Source organism: Mastigoproctus giganteus, chromosome 6, assembly GCF_048544385.1.
Source record: "Mastigoproctus giganteus isolate SK-2022 chromosome 6, ASM4854438v1, whole genome shotgun sequence".
Lineage (NCBI taxonomy): Eukaryota > Metazoa > Arthropoda > Arachnida > Uropygi > Thelyphonidae > Mastigoproctus > Mastigoproctus giganteus.
Window position 1 is genome coordinate 228,473,234 of NC_143580.1, and position 21,784 is coordinate 228,495,017.

Sequence of the window (21,784 nt, forward strand, 5' to 3'; positions counted from 1 at the left end):
AAGTAAGATGACTGGCACTGTCTCTAGGAGATGGCAGTACTTTTGTCCTGTTACTGGGCATAAATTCTTCTCTGGAAATGAATGGCAGAATGCAGCAATTACAGTGTTAGCTTGTGAACAGCATGACACAGATTGTTATCACAGTTACATGCAATAATCAGCACAAAATCTACATTCCCTGGTTCTTTTCTGAATTTTTTTTGGATGGGCAAAATTTGGAGCATCAAGCTATCCATCTTTCCACAAATCTCAAAAAACATTCTTTTGTATTTTGTCCCTATGTAAACTTCAGTATTTATTCAGGCATTCTCTTTTTGTAAACAAAGCCCAAAGAACCTACAAGTACTTACACTTTCTACTCCAGCAAAACACCTTTCTCAATCATGTACTCTTGCAAAACTACTGCTGCTGTTGTACAACCCTTCTATCTCCTTTTATACATGCAGCTTATACCACATTACTTCTCAAAAAACAAGTATATTAAAGTATCACCACTACTTTCTAAACAACCCACATAGTTAAATGAAAGATATGCATGAAACTACTTACCTGCACTGAGTTTTAACCTCACTAAAATTAAAACCTGTTTCAACTTAAAGGAGGATTACAGTATTTAACTACTGAGTGGAATATATATATATATATAGACAAATGTTTATTTTCAGTATATTGAGTAGGGGTGCTGACCTGTCAAATTGTAATTACCATGGAAAAATTGAGAAAGCCAGCAAGGTAAAAGCAGATAACCTGAAATTAAATTAGATTAACATAAAAATAATAATGATGGTACCTAAAGTAGTGGGTCCTAGGACTTTAACTACTTCTTCAAAGGGTCGGCAGCAAAAACCGTAGGAGCCACTGCAATAAGCAGGATCTCTGTTTCTGTTATGATGTATATACGTGTGAAACGTATACATGGTAGCCGACCCAACAGAGACCAAAAGGAAGGAATAAAATTTGAATATACATAAAAATAAATATATAAGTATAAAATAGAGCTTAAAAGCTAAAATAATGCCAATTAAATCTAGTTAAAGGAAAAATGAAAGAAAGTTAGAAATCAAAAGAAGGCAAAATATAGTATGAAATTTAGACAAAGTAACTTTAGATAACGGAATAGTCAGGTTAATGCCAACTTACTGTTTGCTTAGACTGGAATCAGTGAAGTTAGCTACATGTGGTGATTACAGAGCAACATTGGAGACCCAAAGAAGAAAGCTGACAGCTCTCTGTGATGGGGGGGGGGGGAGGAATAAAATCTAATTTAATTTCAGGTTATCTGCTTTTACCTTGCTGGCTTTCTCAATTTTTCCATGGTAATTACAATTGACAGGTCAGCACCCCTACCCGATACATAAACATTTGTCTAAATTTCATTATGGTTGCCAGGTACAAAGTATTTCTACTATAACTAGTAGTGCCCCGGATCCATAACCCAGTTTAATAATTTAATACTTTTTTTTTTGCCTGCTTAGTCATTCAGAATGTGATTAAATCCTATTATTTTTTATCAATATTATATATATATATATATATATTGAATTAAGTGTGCATAAATGGATGTGAAAGTTACACAAAGTGCCAGCAACTAGAAGAGTGAGGAAAGTAGAAAAGGAAGTGAGTAGATTTGTGAAAGGTGAAAGAATGTTAATATCCTAGAGGTTATGATGAATTAAGAAAATTATGGGCTGAATTGCCAAGCCAATATAAAGTGGGGGAACTGTAAGGAAAATTAGTACATCAAAATACTAATAAAATGCAAATAAAATAAAAATAAAATGGTACAGTTGTCATCAGATATGGGGGAAACATTTTTAGCAAATGGTCTAATATAAGTAATGCAAAAATGCTTGATCTGATGTCAGCTTAAATAAATATTGATACATGATCAGGTGTTTCATCAGGGGACTACACCTGACCATGTATCAGGAACTGCATTTCTATGCTTGTCCATAGTAGTAGTAGAAGAAAAGTGAAAGGCCAAAAGAGCAGCAAAAATGAAATTAGCACTTTCTAATACAGTATAGACAAGGTAGTTCCAACGCAGCGCAATTTATTTAGGTAAAAATAAGTATCGAGTTGAGATAAAAATGGTTAATATCAATATGTTTAATGTAAATATTTAGAATTTAGTGTAGGATTTAATTTTGTATAGATAGGAAATCAATGTATTTTAAAAAAAAAAGTTTTAGAACAAGCAAATGGTATAAGGATGAGGTATTAAATTCGGGATGGGGAAGGGAAAAAGGAGTATTTTAAATAAATAAAAACAAAAAATAGCAATATAAGTAGGATAGTAGGAACGTTTGTGTCACCCTCGTATTACACTAATAGTTTAACGAACGGAAAGAACTTTAGAATTAGACAGCAGAAAGATAAAAAGCATAGAAAAAGTTATTAAATAGTATCTATCATACCTATCATAGTATCTATATATATATATATATATATATATATATATATATATATATATATATAGGAATATAATGATTGAAGGAGCAGTAATTGAAAAGGTGGAGTCATATACTTATCTGGGACAAGTCATCATCTGTAATAATGATAAATGGCTGCAAGTCAAGAGAAGAATAAATTTTAGAAGAATAAATAAACAGCATTCAGGAAATATAGTCACATACTGAGGGGCAATATCCAAATCTGTCTGAAACGTAAAATAACGAACCAATGTATACTGCCCACCATGACTTATGGAAATGAAACTTGGGCACCCACTAAAAGAATGGAAGAGAAGCTGAGACCAACACCACGAAGAATGGAACAAATTATATTGGGAATCAGACTGTTAGATAAGAAGAGAAACACATGGATTAGGCAGCAAACTCAAGTAAAGGACATTCTTTGTGAAAGGTGAGAGGTGAAAGGTGAAAGAATGTTAATATCCTAGAGGTTAATGAAAGATGGACAGTATCCTAGAGGTTAAAGAAAGACAGATGGACTAAGAGAATAACAGAATGGTACCCAAGAGGAGCTAAAAGAAAACCTGGAAGACAACGACGGAGATGGACAGATGAAATTCATGAGTAAATGGTAGTAAATGGATGGCCATTGCACAAAACAGAAGGAACTGGAAAGTTGCTGGAGATGCCTTCATCCTGCAGCGGATTAAAAATGGCTGATGATGATACATACACACTGAATGATCACTGAATTATGATCACCTACCTAATACTTCGTATGTCCTCCTTTTGTCCTCAGCACAGCAGCTATTTGACATGGCATTGATTCAACAAGATGTCAGAAGCGTTCGGGAGGTATGGCCAACCAAGCTGTGTGTAATGTGATCAGCAATGCAGGTATGGAGGCGATTGGTGTATCCAGATGCCTGATATGCTCTCTCTATGGGATTGATATCGAGGGGGTTCGGAGGCCAATTGCAGTGGCAATATATACACTATATCCATAATGTAATATAATATATGTGTTAGTTTATGGGGAAGAGTATCACAAAAAACATACCTACGGATGACACGTAGGTAAAATATGGTACATTGTTAAAGAGTATAGACACATAAGATAATATACAAAAACTTATCACTGTATACATACAATTTGGGTTACTTTTCTGGGGTCAGAACCCAAATTGAAAGGAAAAAATTATAACGGCGTTCTCTGTTTCTGTGATGATTAACACGCACTATGGCAAAATCAATTTCAGGTTATATAACAAATAACAGAAGTTAAGATTATATAAAAGAAATTAAGAAAAATTAACCAACCCTCTCGCGGTTAAGGTTACTACACGTCGAAAAGTGCATCACGAGAGTATAAATATTTTCTTAAATATCGTGTGTTCTCTACCCACTCAATTGCCAACTGAAGACGTTGTAATCCAACGAAAGTCCCCGTAATGACTATTGGCCCACTATATTATTTATTTAATTTCAACTATTCCCTACTTTAATGACAACCAAGGATTAGATGTGTACACACCTGTTTCCTTGCACCTATTCTAATTTTCTAAATAACACTTTATTTTTGCCCCTCCCTTAATCTCTTCAACTCAACTATTCAACCTAAATATTAACCAACCCTCTCTAATTAAACCATGCAGATTTATTCAAGGTGAGTACCGCTTTTTTTAAGCATTTGCTATTTTATTATTAGTCATAACTGAATTAACAATTAACATTTAAATTTAACTTTAAAATTTAAATGTAGGATGGCACATATTCCGATCACCTCGCTTGTATATCTTCTTCAGTGGATTTTGAATTAAAAAACCTTTATTTGCATTACAAAAAACTATTAATTAGGAAACAACTCTTAGCACTCATCAGAATTATAAAAATAAAAATTCTGTATATTTTTTCTAAATTTATTTACGAATTAAATAAATTTAGAAAAATGCTGTATATTATCAATGCTGTATATTGGCAAAATGCTGTATATTATCAAGTGTAATTCTTATACACTGTGTGTGTATTGAAATGGATGTGGGAGGGATTTCGTTTATAACTGAAATTCTGGGAACTCTGAATTCCCAGAATTCTGCTTATGAATAAATACATATTTATTTTTATGAATGAATAATTTATTGAAGGAAATAAGATATAATTATTATGGTATAAAGTGTCAAAATCTAGAAGGTGTTTAGAATAGATTTTAATCATAACAGTTTTTCTTACCTGGGTGATCAGTGGTTTGCTTGACGAGCTGCAAGAAAAGCTCATTAAGAAGTGCTTCTTTTTTCATGCATCTGTCTAAAACTGACTGGGCCAGTTGAAGATGATCCCTCTCAGCAAGCCACTCTGCATCTTCTGTCAGACATCAGATAGATTTAATTTAATTATGAAAGGTTAAAGCACACATAAAATAAGAAAGTAAAAAACTTCAACAAAAAAGATAGAATTCCTTATGCATTTACTAAACTTTGGTAAGTTTATAAAATTAATTTAAAATTTAAATAGATAACAGCTAAACAAGTCTTTTCTGTTTTACTTTTGAATAAATGGCTTTTCTTCTTGTCCACGATGCTTCTAATCAGCATAAAGTGTCACTGTTAAATCATCACATTTTCTGGCTTTCCATCTTCTGGTAGTAGCTATATTCAAATATGTTCGATTAATTTTAAAAATTGATTTATTGTATTAGCGTGTTGTGTGGTAACAGGGAGACTTTTTCAGTGCAAGATTAATTTTGTTCTTGTTGATCAAACCTTGTATGCATATAAAATCTAATCAAAAAGTTCGGTGAATGTTGCAAAATATTAATTTTATTCAATGATATATGTTTACATTGTTAATATTTTTCATTATAACCTTCTGCAATTACATATTTGTTCCATAAGCCTGCAAATGATAAAAAATATTTTTGAGTCTTCTTTGTAAATGCTTTTAGGCAGTGAGTTGTGTTTGATTGGATTTCTCAAAGCAACTCAAATTGTTTTCTTTTCATGCTCTGTTTTAATTTTTGAAATAGCCAAAAGTTGCATGATGCCAAACCAAATGAATAAGGCAGGTGTATATCACCATTTTTTGGGTCATTTATGGTGGTTTTTATCTCTCAACGGTTTTAAAACTTGGTAGTAGGCTATATTAACAGTGATACCTTCCTGAGCAAGGTATCACTGTTAATACCATCCCTTAGTTGTCAATAAATGTAATTGGCATTACCATGTAGTCTTGACTGCTTTGCCTTTATTGGCTTTTGCTACAGCATTTTCCATTGGGAACACCCTTGGTCTCTGGGCCATATCCATAACCAACTCATCATCTGTTATAATTTTTGTTAATAAAGCAGGATCTGACACAGCTTGCTTGAACAACTCAGATAGAAAGAGGCCTTTATACTATCTTGATTGCAAGTGATAATGCGTGGAACAAACTTAACATTCACTTGCCTCATGCCCAAATCCTAATTAAAAATATAATGTGCTAAAGAAATTCAAGTCCAGAGTTGACAGTGAAAATGACCAAGGAAGCATAAAATGCTAAATAATAGTTGACATGCCTTGAGACAGTTGGTTACATCATCACTGTCATAACCTAGAAAATCTGAGTTTAGGAGATATGAGAAGTCACAGGCAAACTTGTGTTTCCATTACACATACAAAGGCAGACACCATGAATTTTCACAGAAGAGCTGCAGCCCACAAGCCTTTGGTAACAAGAACAAATGAAAACTGTTCATTGGCATTGTACAAAGCATACTGAACCTGGACTGTCAGTCAAGGGAAGTCAATCCTGTGAAGTGATGAGTTGAGTCATGCTGCACACGCTTTTGGTCTGAAGGCCATACTTGAGGACACCTGAAGAAGAGTGATTATTACCTGAATGTGTTTTCCAAAGAGTGAAGTTGTGAGGAGGTGTTGCAGTCAGATGTTTTTCTCATGGCATGGACTAGATCTACTGGTCACAGTGCATGGAACCATGAATGCTGTGTCCTATACTGATGTTCTGAGAGATTCATTTTTTATGTGCCCTACAATGTGGCAAAGTTATGCAAGTCAGGGTAGTGGAAAATGAAAAAGACCTAGCAGTAATTGTGCAGTCAGATATAAAATTCTGTATGTAGTGCAGAAATGCTGCCAGGGCAGATCATGGGGTTTTTCAATGATATACAGAAATTTTGCTAGCAAGAATATAAGGAGGTGATTATCCCCTTGTACACGGCCATGGTTAGGCTGCATCTTTAGTACTGTATACAGGTCTGGAGGCCTCACTTTAGAAAGGATGCAGATCTGCTGGAACAGGTGCTCTTAACTAGAAAGGCTTCAGTTCTGCGAATTGTAGCACCTGGAGACTAGGCATCCGTGGGAGATCTGATTGAGGTGTTTAAAGCCTTGCATGGATTGAGTAAGCTAAATGTTAATGGCATTCTTCCTCTTGCTGAGACTACATACATGAAAGGGCATAAATTCAAATTGAGGAAGAATGGTTGCAGGATAGATGTGCCAGAAGTTTGCCTTCAGCCAGCAGATGGTTGATTGTTGGAACAGGCTTCCATCTGTTGTGGAAGTGGATGGTTTGAATACATTCAAGGAAGAACTAGACAAATTCTTGGAACGTATAGATGGGTGAAGTGTGTTGATGTTGTTTTGGTTTTTAGGAGCATTAGTGACTAAGGCCATATTGCTCCGGGGATATGCGGTGGCCATTCCCTGACCTTTCCGCATCCTCCGTATTTGGTGGTCACGGGCTCAAACCCTGGTCTAATCAAGAAGCGTGTGCTACGCACTGCTGCTCCTGTCCACCTGGCTACAGAGGCGCCAAGGTGAAGTGTGTAGGGGTTTTTTTTTTTTTTTTTTTGGTTGATGCTATATAAGCTTGCTTGATTGCATCATTTGTCACTATTACTACTTCATATCACACAGCAAGGATTTTGAATGTGTATTTTGAACAGAATAACACTGGAACATTGCAGTGATCGGCAGAGAGCTCAGACCTCAATCCAACTGACCATATTTGGGATGTATCAGAACATAAAATTAGGGCAGGGCCATGACAGCCTTTTTGTTAGTGGAGCTCATGTATAGTTTAAAGGAGGAGTGGAGCACAATAATATCAGCTTTCTACCAGAAATTAGTAAAAGTCTTCCATGATGCACTGCAACAGATCATTATGACCAAAGGTAGATCAGTACACTATTAATTTCTTTCAACAAATATAAATAATGCAAAATCAAATGATTACAAAAGAGATTACAACTTTTCTAATATCAAAATAAGGACTATTTGGTTTAATGTTATGCCTACAATTTTTACTGTTATTGTTAATTATTTGGACTGAGAGGAACTAATTGGTGTGCAAATTGAATCATGAGCAACAAATATGCAAATAAAAATACAAATTCTTCCATGAGAATCTACTGTGTGGCCTCAGCCAAACAGGAAAGATTTAAAAGGCAGCATTTATACTTTTTTTTTTTTTTTCATACTAATCAATAAACAGATACGGATGATTCCAGTTATTTGGAACACATCGGGACTAGTGCATTTTGGCCCGATTAAGCGGCTGCCCAAATTATCTGAAGGTTTACGTAAATAGTTAAAAATACAACGGACCCCTGCTTTACAATTGGTTCACTGTACAATCAAATCATGTTACAATGGACTCACCATAGTAAAGTACTGTTCACAATACAATGTGTAGTAAGCACTGGCCATTGTGATCACTTTTGTGAATTGAATTTTAATTCTATTAAACAGCGATTCTAATTAGCAAAAATAGGAGGAATGTTATCCACAGGCTATAAAAGTAAAGGTATATCAAGCGCAAATTTACCCTTTATTACCTTACAAATTAAAAAATTAATGATACGGGAAAATCAGAAGAATATACATGATAATCGGAATAATTAATACGTACTGTAATATGTACATACTAACTAGTTTAAATTTCTGTTCACTGACATTTGTGGGTGGGGGTTAAAATTTAAAACAGTAAAAAGATAAGCAATCAATAACAAAGAACACGGCACACACAAATTGCAAGTAACACAATACGCACAAGTGAGAACAGAGTAACAAGTTACGAAGCATTAAAAATAGGAATGAAGAGAAGATTCTGAAAATTAAATTTTTTATATGATTGAAGATTTCATGGAAGTGTAAACACATTTCACGATAATAACCCACAGAATTCCAGCTGTCAGTATTATCATAAATTCAATGAGATCGAGTTTACTATCCATTTATGATAGACTGCACTAACAGAAAAGCCCAATAAACAGGTGATTGCTAATTGTTTTTATTGTTTTATAGTTGTGACCTCCAGAAATCCAACTGAACAGTCGGAGACAATCGTAGGGTAATCTACAGTGCTGCGGTCTCCTGCCCCGATTAAACAATATGTTGTCCCAATTAAACAAAGTAAATCTTCAAACAGGCCTCTGGTGTTGGGTAAATTCATATTGTGATTTTAAATGAGGATAGGAAAGAAGAATATGAACGTGTCACGGCGGATCTTACAAAGTGTGGCTACCCCCAGAGGATTATACAAAAGTATATTGGAGAAAATCAGAGGAAAGGCGAACCCTTCACTCCAATAGCCACTGCATACATTTCCTACTATCCGGGCTTAACTGAGCATATAACTAGGGTACTAAGAAATTATCAGATGCGTTGTGTGCAGATTCCACGCCAGAAGCTGCACACAATCGTGTCACAAGTAAAAGACCCCATTCAAAAAGAGAATGCTAGTGTTTATAGTATTAAATGCCCGGATTGTGGGGAATGTTATGTAGGGGAAACAAAGCGCTGGGAGTGTGCTCCCCAGCCGCCTCAAAGAATGGCTGGGGGAGCACACTAAGGCAATAAGGAATGCAGATTATGGTAAGTCCGCTGTGGCCGAGCATTTTTGGGAGAAGCAATACCAGATCTCCCAGGATGAAGCTATCATCACTGATCGGGCGCATAGGTTCTGGGACCGCAAGTGGCTCGAGAGTTTGCGGATTAGTTCGACAGAGAACATCAATAGAGACAAAGGTTTGTGGATTCATCCCCTCTTTGAGGCTACAGTCCTCAGAAGGGATGAACAATTTCATATGACACGCTCCCGAGCCACTTCCGGTCCCAGTACACAGGAGAATAGAACATGTGGCGATGAAACACATGATTTATACCGTGAACCTGCTGGTACTTAAGATGCACCGCAGTACAAGGAAGCTACCACTGAAGAAGAAGGCAGGAGCCTTCGAAAGCTACGGTCGGTTTTATCGCTCTTAACCCGGTATTTTAATGTATTTTATTCTATGTATATATATATTTTATCCTTTTTAGTTGTAAAGTTATTTTAATTGTAAATATATAGTTTTTAAAATTCCAGTTTCTGTGTCTTATTTTAATACGTGGTTGGTGAGAAACATTTAAAATCACAATAAGCGAAGTAAACCCTGGCTATTTTCTCGAATGGGTTCTGTTTTTTAAGATTTGCCCGAAATAAACAGCTGCCCCGATTAACCGGTGGCCCAAATAACCGGAATCCACTGTATTTATTTATTTATTTAATAACGAGATTTATTATATCGAAATTTGCATGTGTTCAACCCAAATTTGGAAAGTTGCTCTAACTTTTCAATATTTCAATGTTTATTGAGGCTTAACTCAGTGTGTAAGTTACTGTACAGATGAAAATAATGAATGGATTAATGATATGAGAGTTAAAATCAAAATTCATATGCATTATCTGCTAAACCCTACAACAAACAAACAAGCAAAATATGCTGACATGCAGCAAAATAATTTATTATTTAAAAAGGTATTTTTTTATTTGAAGATAAAATTTTTGTGATCTATCAGCCACAAGATGTGGCACAGAGTTAGAGAGGGGGGGAGTCTCTTTTTCGTTTACGTTAATTGGAGCTATGGATGATCACAGAATAAAATAATGAAGATAATACATATAACAAACCATGCAAAGGAGATAAAAAAACTGTTAACAATTAACATATGAATATAAAAGTTATATTATAAAAAAGAAATTGGGAAAAAAAAAATTTTCTTTAGGATTATATTTAAATAATACATAACCAAAATGGTCACCTTGTTCTAAAAGTCCTGAATATGCTAGTATCGAAGAAAATACGTGAAGAGCAGTATCTTCTAATTCTGAATCTGCCATAGTACTCAAGCTATGAGGAAGTGATACTTTACTGAAAGCCCAATGACTATGACGAAACGATTTATAGCTTTCTTCAATATCTCCATACTCTTGGCGAAGTTTTTCAAGTTTACTACGATTTAACCTATAATTAAAAATAATATTATATTACATCCATATGTTAGACAAAAATAAAATTCCTACAAAGTAATTTATAGGCAGGGTAAATGGAATCTAGTGAAATATATTTATATAAAGAGAATCAATATAAGTAAAAGCAATAATAGTAGGCACTAGCTGAATACACAACAGACATGTTAAGAACAAGTGAATCAAGGCACGAAGGAGGTTCCAAGTTTTTTGGCGAGGACTGGGTGTTTTTTTTTTTTTTTTTAGTTTTATTATTATCATGAAATGACCATATTCTTAATGTATAATGTATCTATAACCCATAAGTATTCTACTCTCATGTGTGAGTACTAGAATACTGAAAGACAGAAAATGATTATTGACATTTTACTTGATTTCTGTAGACTATAATTTTCAAAATATACATATGAAGGAAATGTTACACAAGATGGAAGATTGTTTATTTGTTATTTGGTTTTTAGGAGCATTAGCAACTAAGGCCATATTGCTCCGGGGATATGCGGTGGCCATTCCCTGACCTTTCCGTACCCTCCGTATTTGGTGGTCATGGGCTCAAACCCCGGTCTAATCAAGAAGCATGTGCTACGCACCTCCTCCTGCTCACCTGGCTACGGAGGCACCAAGATGGAAGATACTTCTGTAGAAGAGATAAATGAGGATGGAAGCCCACCATCCCAAGCATGGTTCTATGACACAACCATTGCTTGGCATTACTTTTATGAGAATCTAATTTTCGAAAAATTACTGCAGATGGTATTTTTTAATTTTTTATGGTGATTCCAAACATGAATGGAATTAGACTCTATAGTATTCTATAGAAGGAAGAAAAACATCAGGTGGCTCAAGGTCACAACAGGCCTTCTACTCCATAGTGTTAGCATGAAGTGGGAAGCAAAGTGAGTGAACTTGAGTGCCTGTTGTTTTTCTCTCTGCTATAGTTTATGCATATGACGGACAGGTTTAGAAGGAATTGCAGTTAGAGATGTTAATTCAGAAGAAAAGTGACCATCGAAATATCTGTGGAAATGGCATTCAGCAGAAACTGAATGTTTGTGTGATAGAAGGTGTAGTGAATTTCTAAATGAGAGATCATTAATTAACCCAACTGTCCTCTGGATAAAGTCTAGGGGTTAATAACAGGTTTTACCATCACAGATGTTGATACAATGTTCCATGGAGGGAAGATTTGCTATGTCAGTAAAAATCTGCCCTAACTAAGAGCGAAAAGGAAAACTTAGTTTTTTGATGATGACAAAGAAATATTTTCCATGATCCTTATGCCAAGAAAAGTCATAAGTCAGGGTTTATCTCCTTAATAACGATATGTCATCTTATCTAAAAGTCTAAATGTTTCTGAAGGTGAGCATGGAGTAGTTTTTTTTGTAGAATAAGACAAGACCGTATTTGAGAGAGAATAAAGTTAACTTAGTCTTTTTCTCCCTACTAAAGAAGTAGTCAGTGGCAGCTCGTGACTCTGATGTTTGGGGGTGTTGCATCTTAAAGTTACATTAAATTGCCTTGGTTATAAGACATGTAGACATACACAGTAATAATGATAAGAAAGTTAAAAATACTACAAAACATTAACTAGACATTTACCATTAAGACTTTTATTTATAACTTTTATTTATTTTTAACTTTTATTTAAAAACGAAATCCATTCTTCGGTTTTTATTTGTTGAAAATAGATTAATAACTTTTTCATTCAAGTTTTGTGCACTGTTGACCAAGCTTTTTTCTGTTGAAAGCATTGCTTGAGTATTTAGTCTTTCCTGATTCATAGTGTTCCTTAAAAATGTTTTTATTCTTTTTAATGTCGAATGGCAGCGTTCAAGCTCTGAAGTAGTTATCGGAATGGTCAAAAGAACTTTTATGAGATTGTAAGTTCACTAAGAACTTCAGCTAGATTATTTTCTGAGATAAATTTCAGCAAGTCAGTTAATTTGCAATAATTGTGTAGATCATGTCTACTATAGAAAACTTGTAATTCGGTAAGAAGTTTTTCTCTTTCAATCAAGGGATATGCCACAGCAGTCTCCCGTACCTCTTCCATGAGCATTTTCATACAAAAAATAACAAAGTTCTCCTTGTTAAACAATTTAGCAGCAATTAATTGCTTTGTAAAAGAATATCTCTCACCTATGTCAACGCTTATATAGTCGCATACTTCCTTTGCTTCAACCATGAGTGTTTTTGAAGGATTTTCACAGTACATTGAATTCCTGATTTTTAGAATGGCATTCTTAAAGTTTCCTATATATTCATGTATTTTAACTGCCTCAATTTCTCAAGTTTGCATTTGATTATAAATAACTTTCACATGATGCATTCTCTGATGGAAAAGTTCTAACCAGAATTTGAATTTTTCATTACTCAAGATGTGCAAAATTCCAGTTGCTTCTGAAATCGTCTTATCTGCATTTGCTGTTGCTTGTAGTTCCTCCATGCACTTTTTAAGGATTCAAAATTTTCATAAACGCTGTTCATGGTGCGTATATTGAAGTTCCATCTTGTAGGGGAAGGTTGGGCAACATGGCTGTCCATATGCTTCTTTCTGAGAACAGAGAGATGCTGTGGTGATCTCAAGAAAAATGTTGGTATCGACATGTGGTTCAAAAAGAATATTCTTAAATCTCGGATACTACTTGCTGCATTTCTCATCATTAGATTCAATTGGTGTGCACAGCAGTAAATAAAATGTGCATTTTTGTACATGTCTTTTATTTTAGCCTGAACTCCCCCTTTCTTGCCTTTCATCACACTTGTGCCATCAAGTGTCTGCGCAACCAGTTTTTGAATATTTCCTTTGAGGATTATGTCTAACTGATCTAGAATGCACTTCGATATTCTGTATGCAGTTTGATTTTCTGAAGTGAAAAAACCCCAAAAACACTCAAAAATGTCTCCATTCAGTTCATATCTCAGAAAAATTACCATTTGTATATGTTCTGAAACATCTATTGTGTCATCAGCCATGACAGCTACGAATGAAGCTTCTTTAATTTCTCTTTTTATTTCATCCTGGCATATTTGCAGCAAACTGTCAAGAATATCATTCTGAATAGTTTTTGAAATGCCTTTAAATGCTGCATTACTTTCTAAATGGTTCTTTAAATTGGAATCTAATGTACAGGCAAAATATATTAATCCTCTGAATACTCCTGGATTTTTAGAATAGTCTTTTTCGTCATGTCCACGTAAAGGAATTTCAAACTGGCCACAAAATTTAATGCAGTCTATTATTTTAGATAATACCTCATGATTCTTGGTAACTTTTCTGTTATGTTTGCAGATTGAAAGTCTGTAGGCTTCACTAATTTTCATTGCTTTTAGGAAGTGTTCTTTAATATTTACACTTCCTAAAAGCAATAGTGAAATCACATTATCAATACGTTTTTTCGAACTCGTGTTTTAGAGTTTTTTCTTTCATTCTGTTTGTTTGTAAAGCCACTTTCTGTCCACGTTAAGTCACCTCCAAACAGTAAACATGGAAAACAAAACTGTATTTTTAACTTCACAACCACAAAGCCAACTTTTCCTTTGGTACCATTTGGTTTTAAAACTGCAAATATATTTTTTATTATTACTTATTCCCCGCTGAGAAATTTGAATCTTTGGAGTGGGGCAGCCTTCTTTTTTAATCGCATTTTTTTTTTCTTGGAGAGATAATTGTGAAAAACTAAGTTGCTGAAGTTTATTCACTGTCATGCGATTTACTTCATGGGGAAGCATGGAGGCTATGATTGAATCAAATTTCACAAAATCGTGTGTCGTAGAAACAATGTTTTACTTACACATCACCACATAATATAACTTCAACTTACCAAGTTCAAGCTCAATTTGCAATTAAGCTGTAATCACATAATTACACTGTTGAATGTTGAGTATTGACTTAACACTGATGTTATTTAGTTAGACATCGACATTGTGGCTACACACCCATCATGGTCAACAATGAAATCTGCACTGCATGCTTTACAGTGACTGATTCGTTTCACTTATAAAAAATGTATATTAGCAAGTTGCCAATATTCTGGTTGCCAATGGCAACCAACTACCAGATATTCACTGGAATGCAAAATGTGTCACTGCCTGGCACACAGTAAGGCCTACGGTTAATTACATTTCAAAGTTGGAAACTATTTGTGTTTTTATTCATTTATTATTTAAATGATTACTGGAAATAGAGGATGCAGATCCTGTTAATAAAAATATTCATTGCGTTGCATTGTCCTTCACAAAATTTCATATAACTCCATTCACTATATATCTAGATTTAAATAGCTGGGGGTGCTGCAGTGCCTATGGATGAGCCACCCCTGGAAGTAGTACTGGGAAATCAACATTTAAGGAAGTGATGGTGGATATTGAAGTTGTAGCTTTTGTGCAGAGAAAAGTTTGTTGAACTGGAAGCTGGAATGTATGGTATTATCATCAATAAAACAATGGACAGGATTTTCAGTCAAATGAAGGGCATTTATAAGCACCTATAATATATAAGCAGAAGAGTGGGAACAAGAAGAGAAACTTTGAGGATTCCAACATCAGTTTAAAAGTTAGAAAATAAATCATTACCTATCATCACATGCTGTGATCATTTATAGAGAAAACTGTGCACCCAAATGCATCAAAACAGCTGGTAGGCCATAAGGTGGAAACTTGTTTAGAAGAGCTGTGGGCTAAACATGATTGAAAGCCTAAGAAATATCAGGAACAACTGTAAGAGTTTTTCTGAACTTTTATATGAAATTTATCCAAAGATGAGTAACATAAGCCAAAATATCACTAGTGAATCGATCTTGAAAGATTCCTTGAGTGCCTGTTGTTTTTCTCTCTGCTATAAGTTTATGCATGTGATTGAACAGGTTTAGAAGGAATTGCAGTTGGAGATGCTAATTCAGAAGAAAAGTGACTACGGAAATATCTGTGGAAAGGGCATTCAGCAGAAACAATCTTTGTGTGGTAGAAGGTGGAGTGAATTTCTAAATGAGAGATCATTAATTAACCTAACTGCCCTCTATAAGGGTTTATAACAGGTTTTTACCATCAGAGATGTAAATACAATGTTCCATGGAGAGATGACTGGTATCGAGTCAGTAAAAAAAAAAAAGTTGCCCTACCTATGAGCTAAAGAGAAAACTTAATTTTTTTTGATGATGATAAAGATATTTTTGTCATACAATTGATGACTTTCATCTGATTAACAGTCATACATATTTTTGACTGATAATCAGATGAATGGCTTCAAAGACAATGCAAAAACTGGTAATTCATGGCCATTACTGTGGAAAGAATTGAGGTAAATGCAATGGGACATAAATTGAAAGGTGGGATCTGTCATTCTTTTTAGGAACTGGTTGGATATGCACAAAATTTCCACTTGGAACAGACTAACTATAACTCCAAATGAAGAGGCCTTCAAGAATTCCTTGAGCCTTTGGGGTTCATATAAGTCAAGAAACAGGTGATGAATCCAGTATGCTTTCATGGAAGAAGAAACAGAATACTTTACATACTTTATGCACAAGTTAGGCAAATAAATTTTTTACAACATTAGCATTCGTAAAGGAACATGATGCAATAAAGCAAGCTTACATAGCATCAGCCAAAAAAAACTTTAATTTCACCCATCCACTTGCTCCAAATGTTTGTCTATTTCTGCCTTGAATCTATTTAAGCTATCAACTTCTACAACGGCAGATGGAAGTTTGTTCCAGCAATAAACCACATGCTGGCTAAAGGCAAACTTCCACACAATCTATCCTACAACTGTCTTTCCTCAATTTGAATTTATGCCCTGTCATGCAATTGAGAGGGCATAAAAGAAGCAAGAGGAAGAATCTCATCAGCATTGAGCATGCTCAAACCATTCAAGGCTTTATACACCTCAATCAAATCACCTCGCAGGTGCCTAGTCTCCAGAAACTGTGATTTGCAAAACTTAAGCCTTTCTTCATAAGAACAACCCTTTGTTCCATTCACTAATCTCGTTGCCTTTCTCTGCACTCACTACAACAGCTCTACATCCTTCCTAAAATGAGGCCTCCAGACCTGTATACAGTACTCAAGGTGTGGCCTGACCATTGCCTTATACAAGGGGATAATCACCTCTTTTTTTCTGCTAGAAAAATTCCTGTATATCATTGACAAGACACCATGAGCTACTCTTACAGACCATCTGCACTGGTCAGAAAACTTCATATCTGCCTGCACAATCACTCCCAGGTCCCTCTCATTCTCTACCACTGTCAGTGTGGTTGGTTTGGTTTTTTTTTTTTTTTTTTTTTTTTTGGGAGCATTAGCAACTAAGGCCATATTGCTCCGGGATATGCGGTGGTCATTCCCTGACCTTTCCGCATCCTCCGTATTTGCTGGTGGTGACGGGCTTGAACCCCTGTCTAATCAAGAAGCGTGTACTACGCACTGCTGCTCCTTCCCACCTGGCTACGGAGGCGCCTGTCAGTGTGGTACCACACAGTTAATATGTTACTCTGGGGTTACTGCTTTCCATATGCAGCACTTTACATTTGTCAATGTTAAACTTAGGTTTTCCACCTCTCAGCTCATCTGCTCAACTTTTCTAGATCCTGTTGCAGCAGTGTACTATCATTAGTGTCATTAACAACCCTGCTAACCTTCGTATCAATACCATTAATAAATACAGAAAACAACAATGGACCCAACACTGAACCCTGAGGGACTCCACTAATAACATCAGTCCACGAAGAGCAGTGTCCATTGATTACCACTCTCTATCTTCTCCCACTCAACCATCCCTTTATCCATAGCAACAATTTGCTTCCAATGCCACACTGCTCCAATTTGTTCAGCAGTCTTCCATGTGCAACAGTATCAAAAGCCTTTTTAAGATCCAAATATATGATATCAAAGTTATTCCCTGCATCCAGGTCCTTTGTGACCGCATCATAGTTTTTTTTTTTTTTTTTTTTTTTTTTTTGTTAGTTGTTGGCAAATCGGCTTCTGTGGCCATAATGCACCTCCCAAGGTTTTTGCACTACTCTGATCCAAGCCCGAGGCGGGATTTGAACCCGTGACTTTTGGGTTACCAGGCAGGCACTTTACCCACCCGACCACATCATAGTATCCAATAAAATTGGTCAGGCAAAACTTCCCCTTGACAAAACCATGCTATGTCTGAGCTATAACTGAAGTCTTGTCTACATGATCCTGCAGTGCTTCTTTAACCAGTGCCTCCATTAATTTCCTTGGAACAGAAGTTAAACTAACAGGTCTGTAATTATTTGCATCCCCATTTGCACCTCCTTTGTGAACTGGGGATACATTTGCACATCTCCGGTCCATGGGTATCTCCCCTGAGTCCAAGGAAGCTGTCATAATTATGGGGTAAGGGTTTGTTTACTTCCTTTGCTACCTCCTTTAATATAACTGGATAGATGCCATCTGCCCCAGGTGCCTTTCTTATATTTATCTTTAACAATTTCTCCTCCACTGTGCTCTCAGTTATTACAAAATTATTTAGCTCACTGCCATAGTTTAATTCACCTCTTGCATCCTCCTCCCTGAGTACATTAAGTACTTATATGTCACAGTTTATGTTTTTACTAAGTCATAAATTATGACGAGATTATTTTGACAGCTTATTCTTTTTTATGTTCTTTAACTAATTAATAAATCATTACACTGTGGCTAAGAATTGAAGATATAACTTTAGCCAATATCTGGTATATAGAACAGAGTTAAGCATTTAACCAAAGTTTAAACAAGTAAGCTGTTATTTCTACCTGCTATTCATTTAATGCAAAATTAAACTGCAAAGTTTTGTCACTTGTGATAATAGTTGATGTTAACTGAACAATTATGCTATAAAATGGATATAAAATTAACACTTATTCTCAGGTAGTGGTGTAATTCCCTGGTGTTGCACTAAAAGTAAGCAATACCTCTCAAGCTGTTTATTGCAATAGTATACCCATAAAGGCAATTAAAAGGATTATTTTTTCTTACTACTCTTTAGTACTGCTAATTGGTAAAAGTCCTGCAGTTCAATCACACAATTTAAGCTTAGCAGCAATATCAAACTACACTGATATAATCCAGAAGTGTGATTCATGCTTAAGCCTATTTGGCATGTAAAATAAAATGAAAAATTAAATTAATGTTGTCATTAAAATGAAAATAATAGCTTCTTACTTTCTTAGTGTACTTCTAAAGAGACCAATGTTTTCTTCTTGAGGTTTGCGCAGTATCCCACTATCAACTAAGGTACGGCGACAGTTAACAACATCATGATAAAGCTTCTGACGATCTTCAAATGTCAATTTTACCTATATGTGAACCAAATGTGAAGTAACATTAGCACTATTTTGTATATAACTGAATGGTTTCTGCAATGAATCATAATTATGGTATAATAGAATAAGTGATTATATACATATAACAAACAGAAGTATACCAATAACAATGAAACAATATAGGGTTAACACTTACGTGTCAAATAGATAGCAAAGCTTCGCACAAAACAAATTTAGGACATATATATATATAGAGAGAGAGAGAGAGAGAGAGAGAGAGAGAGAGAGAGAGAGAGAAAATGGATAAGAAGTTCTCAGAATTGCCAAAAAATTAAATGTTTACCAAATGAGAGACTTTTAAGTGGACTGTTATTTGTGTCAGCTAAGCTGATACACTATGCGTTTTTAATTTGAGAGATAGAGAATCTTTATTGTAACGACAAGGAGTTATAAAGAGTATTTCAAAATTGTGCAGAACAAATGTAGGTGCATATTCTAAAGCTAAAAATAAGGAAAAGAAGTCCCTACAAACATATATCTCAAAAGTCTGTATTTCTGAGATATTAAACATTAATCATAAATTACAAAACAAAAAGAAACTGAATTAAACCTCTAAAAGGAAAACATCTAAAGCAGCCATTCAAAGTAACCTACATTTTTTTTAATGCCATAGTTTAATTCAGCACATATATGCACTTTCATGCTATTGTCTCAAACTTTTAACAGGTTTATTAGATACGAATTTTGAGACCCATAATTTAGTATGAAGCACAGTATCACCACCAATCAGACTATAAAAACAGTAACTATTAATCAAACATATGAAAACCACATTTATTTATAATATTTTATCAGACCAGGCACAACCTTTATTAATACATGTAAATGAAATTTACATATTTATATGGGGGATAAAAAATAACCAAACACTAACACACAAGCATACTGAGTTCAACTGATACTCAGCAATATGAATACCATATTTCAAACCTGAAAACCTGGTTTCAAATAAACAAATATGGTTTGGTTGCATATAGAAAATACAGCCAAACTATATTTGTTTACATTTGTTTCATGAAATTTTAAAATATCTTGTATACACAGATCACAAATGCTACTGCACTACACCTCTCACAGTCACAAGGCCTGAAGTTCAAATCACAAGAATGCGAATAGAATTTAGAGATTAGCACATAAATTTTACTATTCATCTTTTTTTTTCCCTATACATTTTTATTAATATAAATAAATTTCTATTTGTATTAAGAATTAATATCCAATTGCATGGCCTTTTATTTAAAAAACAGGTAAAGAAGGGGAAAAGGACCCCAAAAAATTTCACTTTGTCTGGGGCCTACTCATTGCCAAAGTAGCCCTGCTCATAATCTATAAATACACAAATTTCCTAGAAGGAAAAATATGATGACTGAATTAATATACAAACTAATAATATATTATTTTGAAGTAACAATTAAAAGATACTCACTCTCCAACCAAGCTCATAAGTAGGTCTAAGCCAGTTTGCATGGGCAGGAGAATAACTAGCAATGAGATTGGCTACCTCATGCTTCTGAGAAGTTTCAAATATAAAGCATTTGTGAGTATCAGGGAGTGTCTTAAGCAAGTTAATGGTAACTAAACTATCACTAGGATCAACCATCACAGATTCCACATCACAGTAGCGATAGGCATTCAAAATACCTTTATCAGTAGGATTCACCATCAGAATACCTTCAGAATTTACTCCAAGAAGAAGACAATGGCCTAAATGAAAGTAGAGAAATCAAAAAAATATTTAAATTTCTGCAAATTTGTTTGAACTTAAGTACATTTCATGAAATAATTTTTTATGTTTTGATATATAATATGAAATAATTTGTAATCTAGCTTCTTGAAAATAGTCTATTAGAGACTTACATTTAACCTTAGCTTAGTTCCCAAATGAAGTTTTTCATTGTATGAAATATAGACTCAACATCAGGTTTAATTTCCTGTTAAATGATTAAATTGCAAATGTCAATAACAAAAAAAAAAAAAAAAAAATATATTGTAAGAGTTCATTTACAAATAAAAATACTATAAACCAGAAACAAGGCTTAAGTAACAAAAAAAAAAAAAGGATTTATAAAATCTTCTACATGTACAGTACTCTCGATTTTCAGGGATAGATGGTAAAAAACAAATCCTGGATAATCCAAAAATACAGAAGTCCCCGACATACGTTCTAGGACTTCTTACTTCATCGAGTTTTACATAACTCGGGAATGACTAATAACATATTGCTACTATATTATTATTGTTGTTGTTGTTGTTATTTGATTTTTTTTTTTAGGAGCATTAGCAACTAAGGCCATATTGCTCCGGGAATATGCAGCGGTCATTCCCTGACCTTTCCGCATCCTCCGTATTTGGTGGTGACGGGCTCGAACCCCGGTCTAATCAAGAAGCGTGTGCTACTCATTGCTGCTCCTTCCCACATATTATTATTGACAAATCTGAATTCAGCCTAATGCTTGTTAATGTTTGACCATTTTCATACATCCTTATTAGCTTAATTTTCTGATCCAAATCGATCGCTTTCCTTTTCTTGGTAGATTTACTAGTACCACTATTCTCTTAGTTGGCACCATGATAACGGTCAAAATGAAATTTTCTGTAAAGAACTTCACAGGGTTAAGGCAAAAACTCATTATTACCACCCCACACAAGCTCACATTTTTCTAAAGCACATTTCTGGAGGTCACTGCCTGTTATTGGGCTTTTCTGTTTGTGCATCTAATTATAAACAGGTAGTAAACTCGATGT

The 21,784-nt window shown here is 34.7% G+C and overlaps 1 protein-coding gene across 4 annotated transcripts in view; it reads right to left on the reverse strand.

The window, feature by feature from the left end:
• The window catches only part of Myo81F (unconventional myosin 81F), a 326,469-nt gene that overhangs the window by 54,550 nt on the left and 250,135 nt on the right, over positions 1-21,784 (reverse strand). For 3 of the 4 annotated variants that reach the window (XM_090376766.1, XM_090376764.1, XM_090376762.1), the window contains 4 exons: positions 20,466-20,743; positions 18,879-19,012; positions 10,499-10,701; positions 4,644-4,775 (listed from right to left, as the gene is read on the reverse strand). In XM_090376766.1, coding sequence (XP_090232892.1) covers positions 4,644-4,775; positions 10,499-10,701; positions 18,879-19,012; positions 20,466-20,743 — 747 coding nt within the window. The remainder of the gene's footprint in view (positions 1-4,643; positions 4,776-10,498; positions 10,702-18,878; positions 19,013-20,465; positions 20,744-21,784) is intronic. The other variant, XM_090376763.1, reaches the window with a different exon arrangement.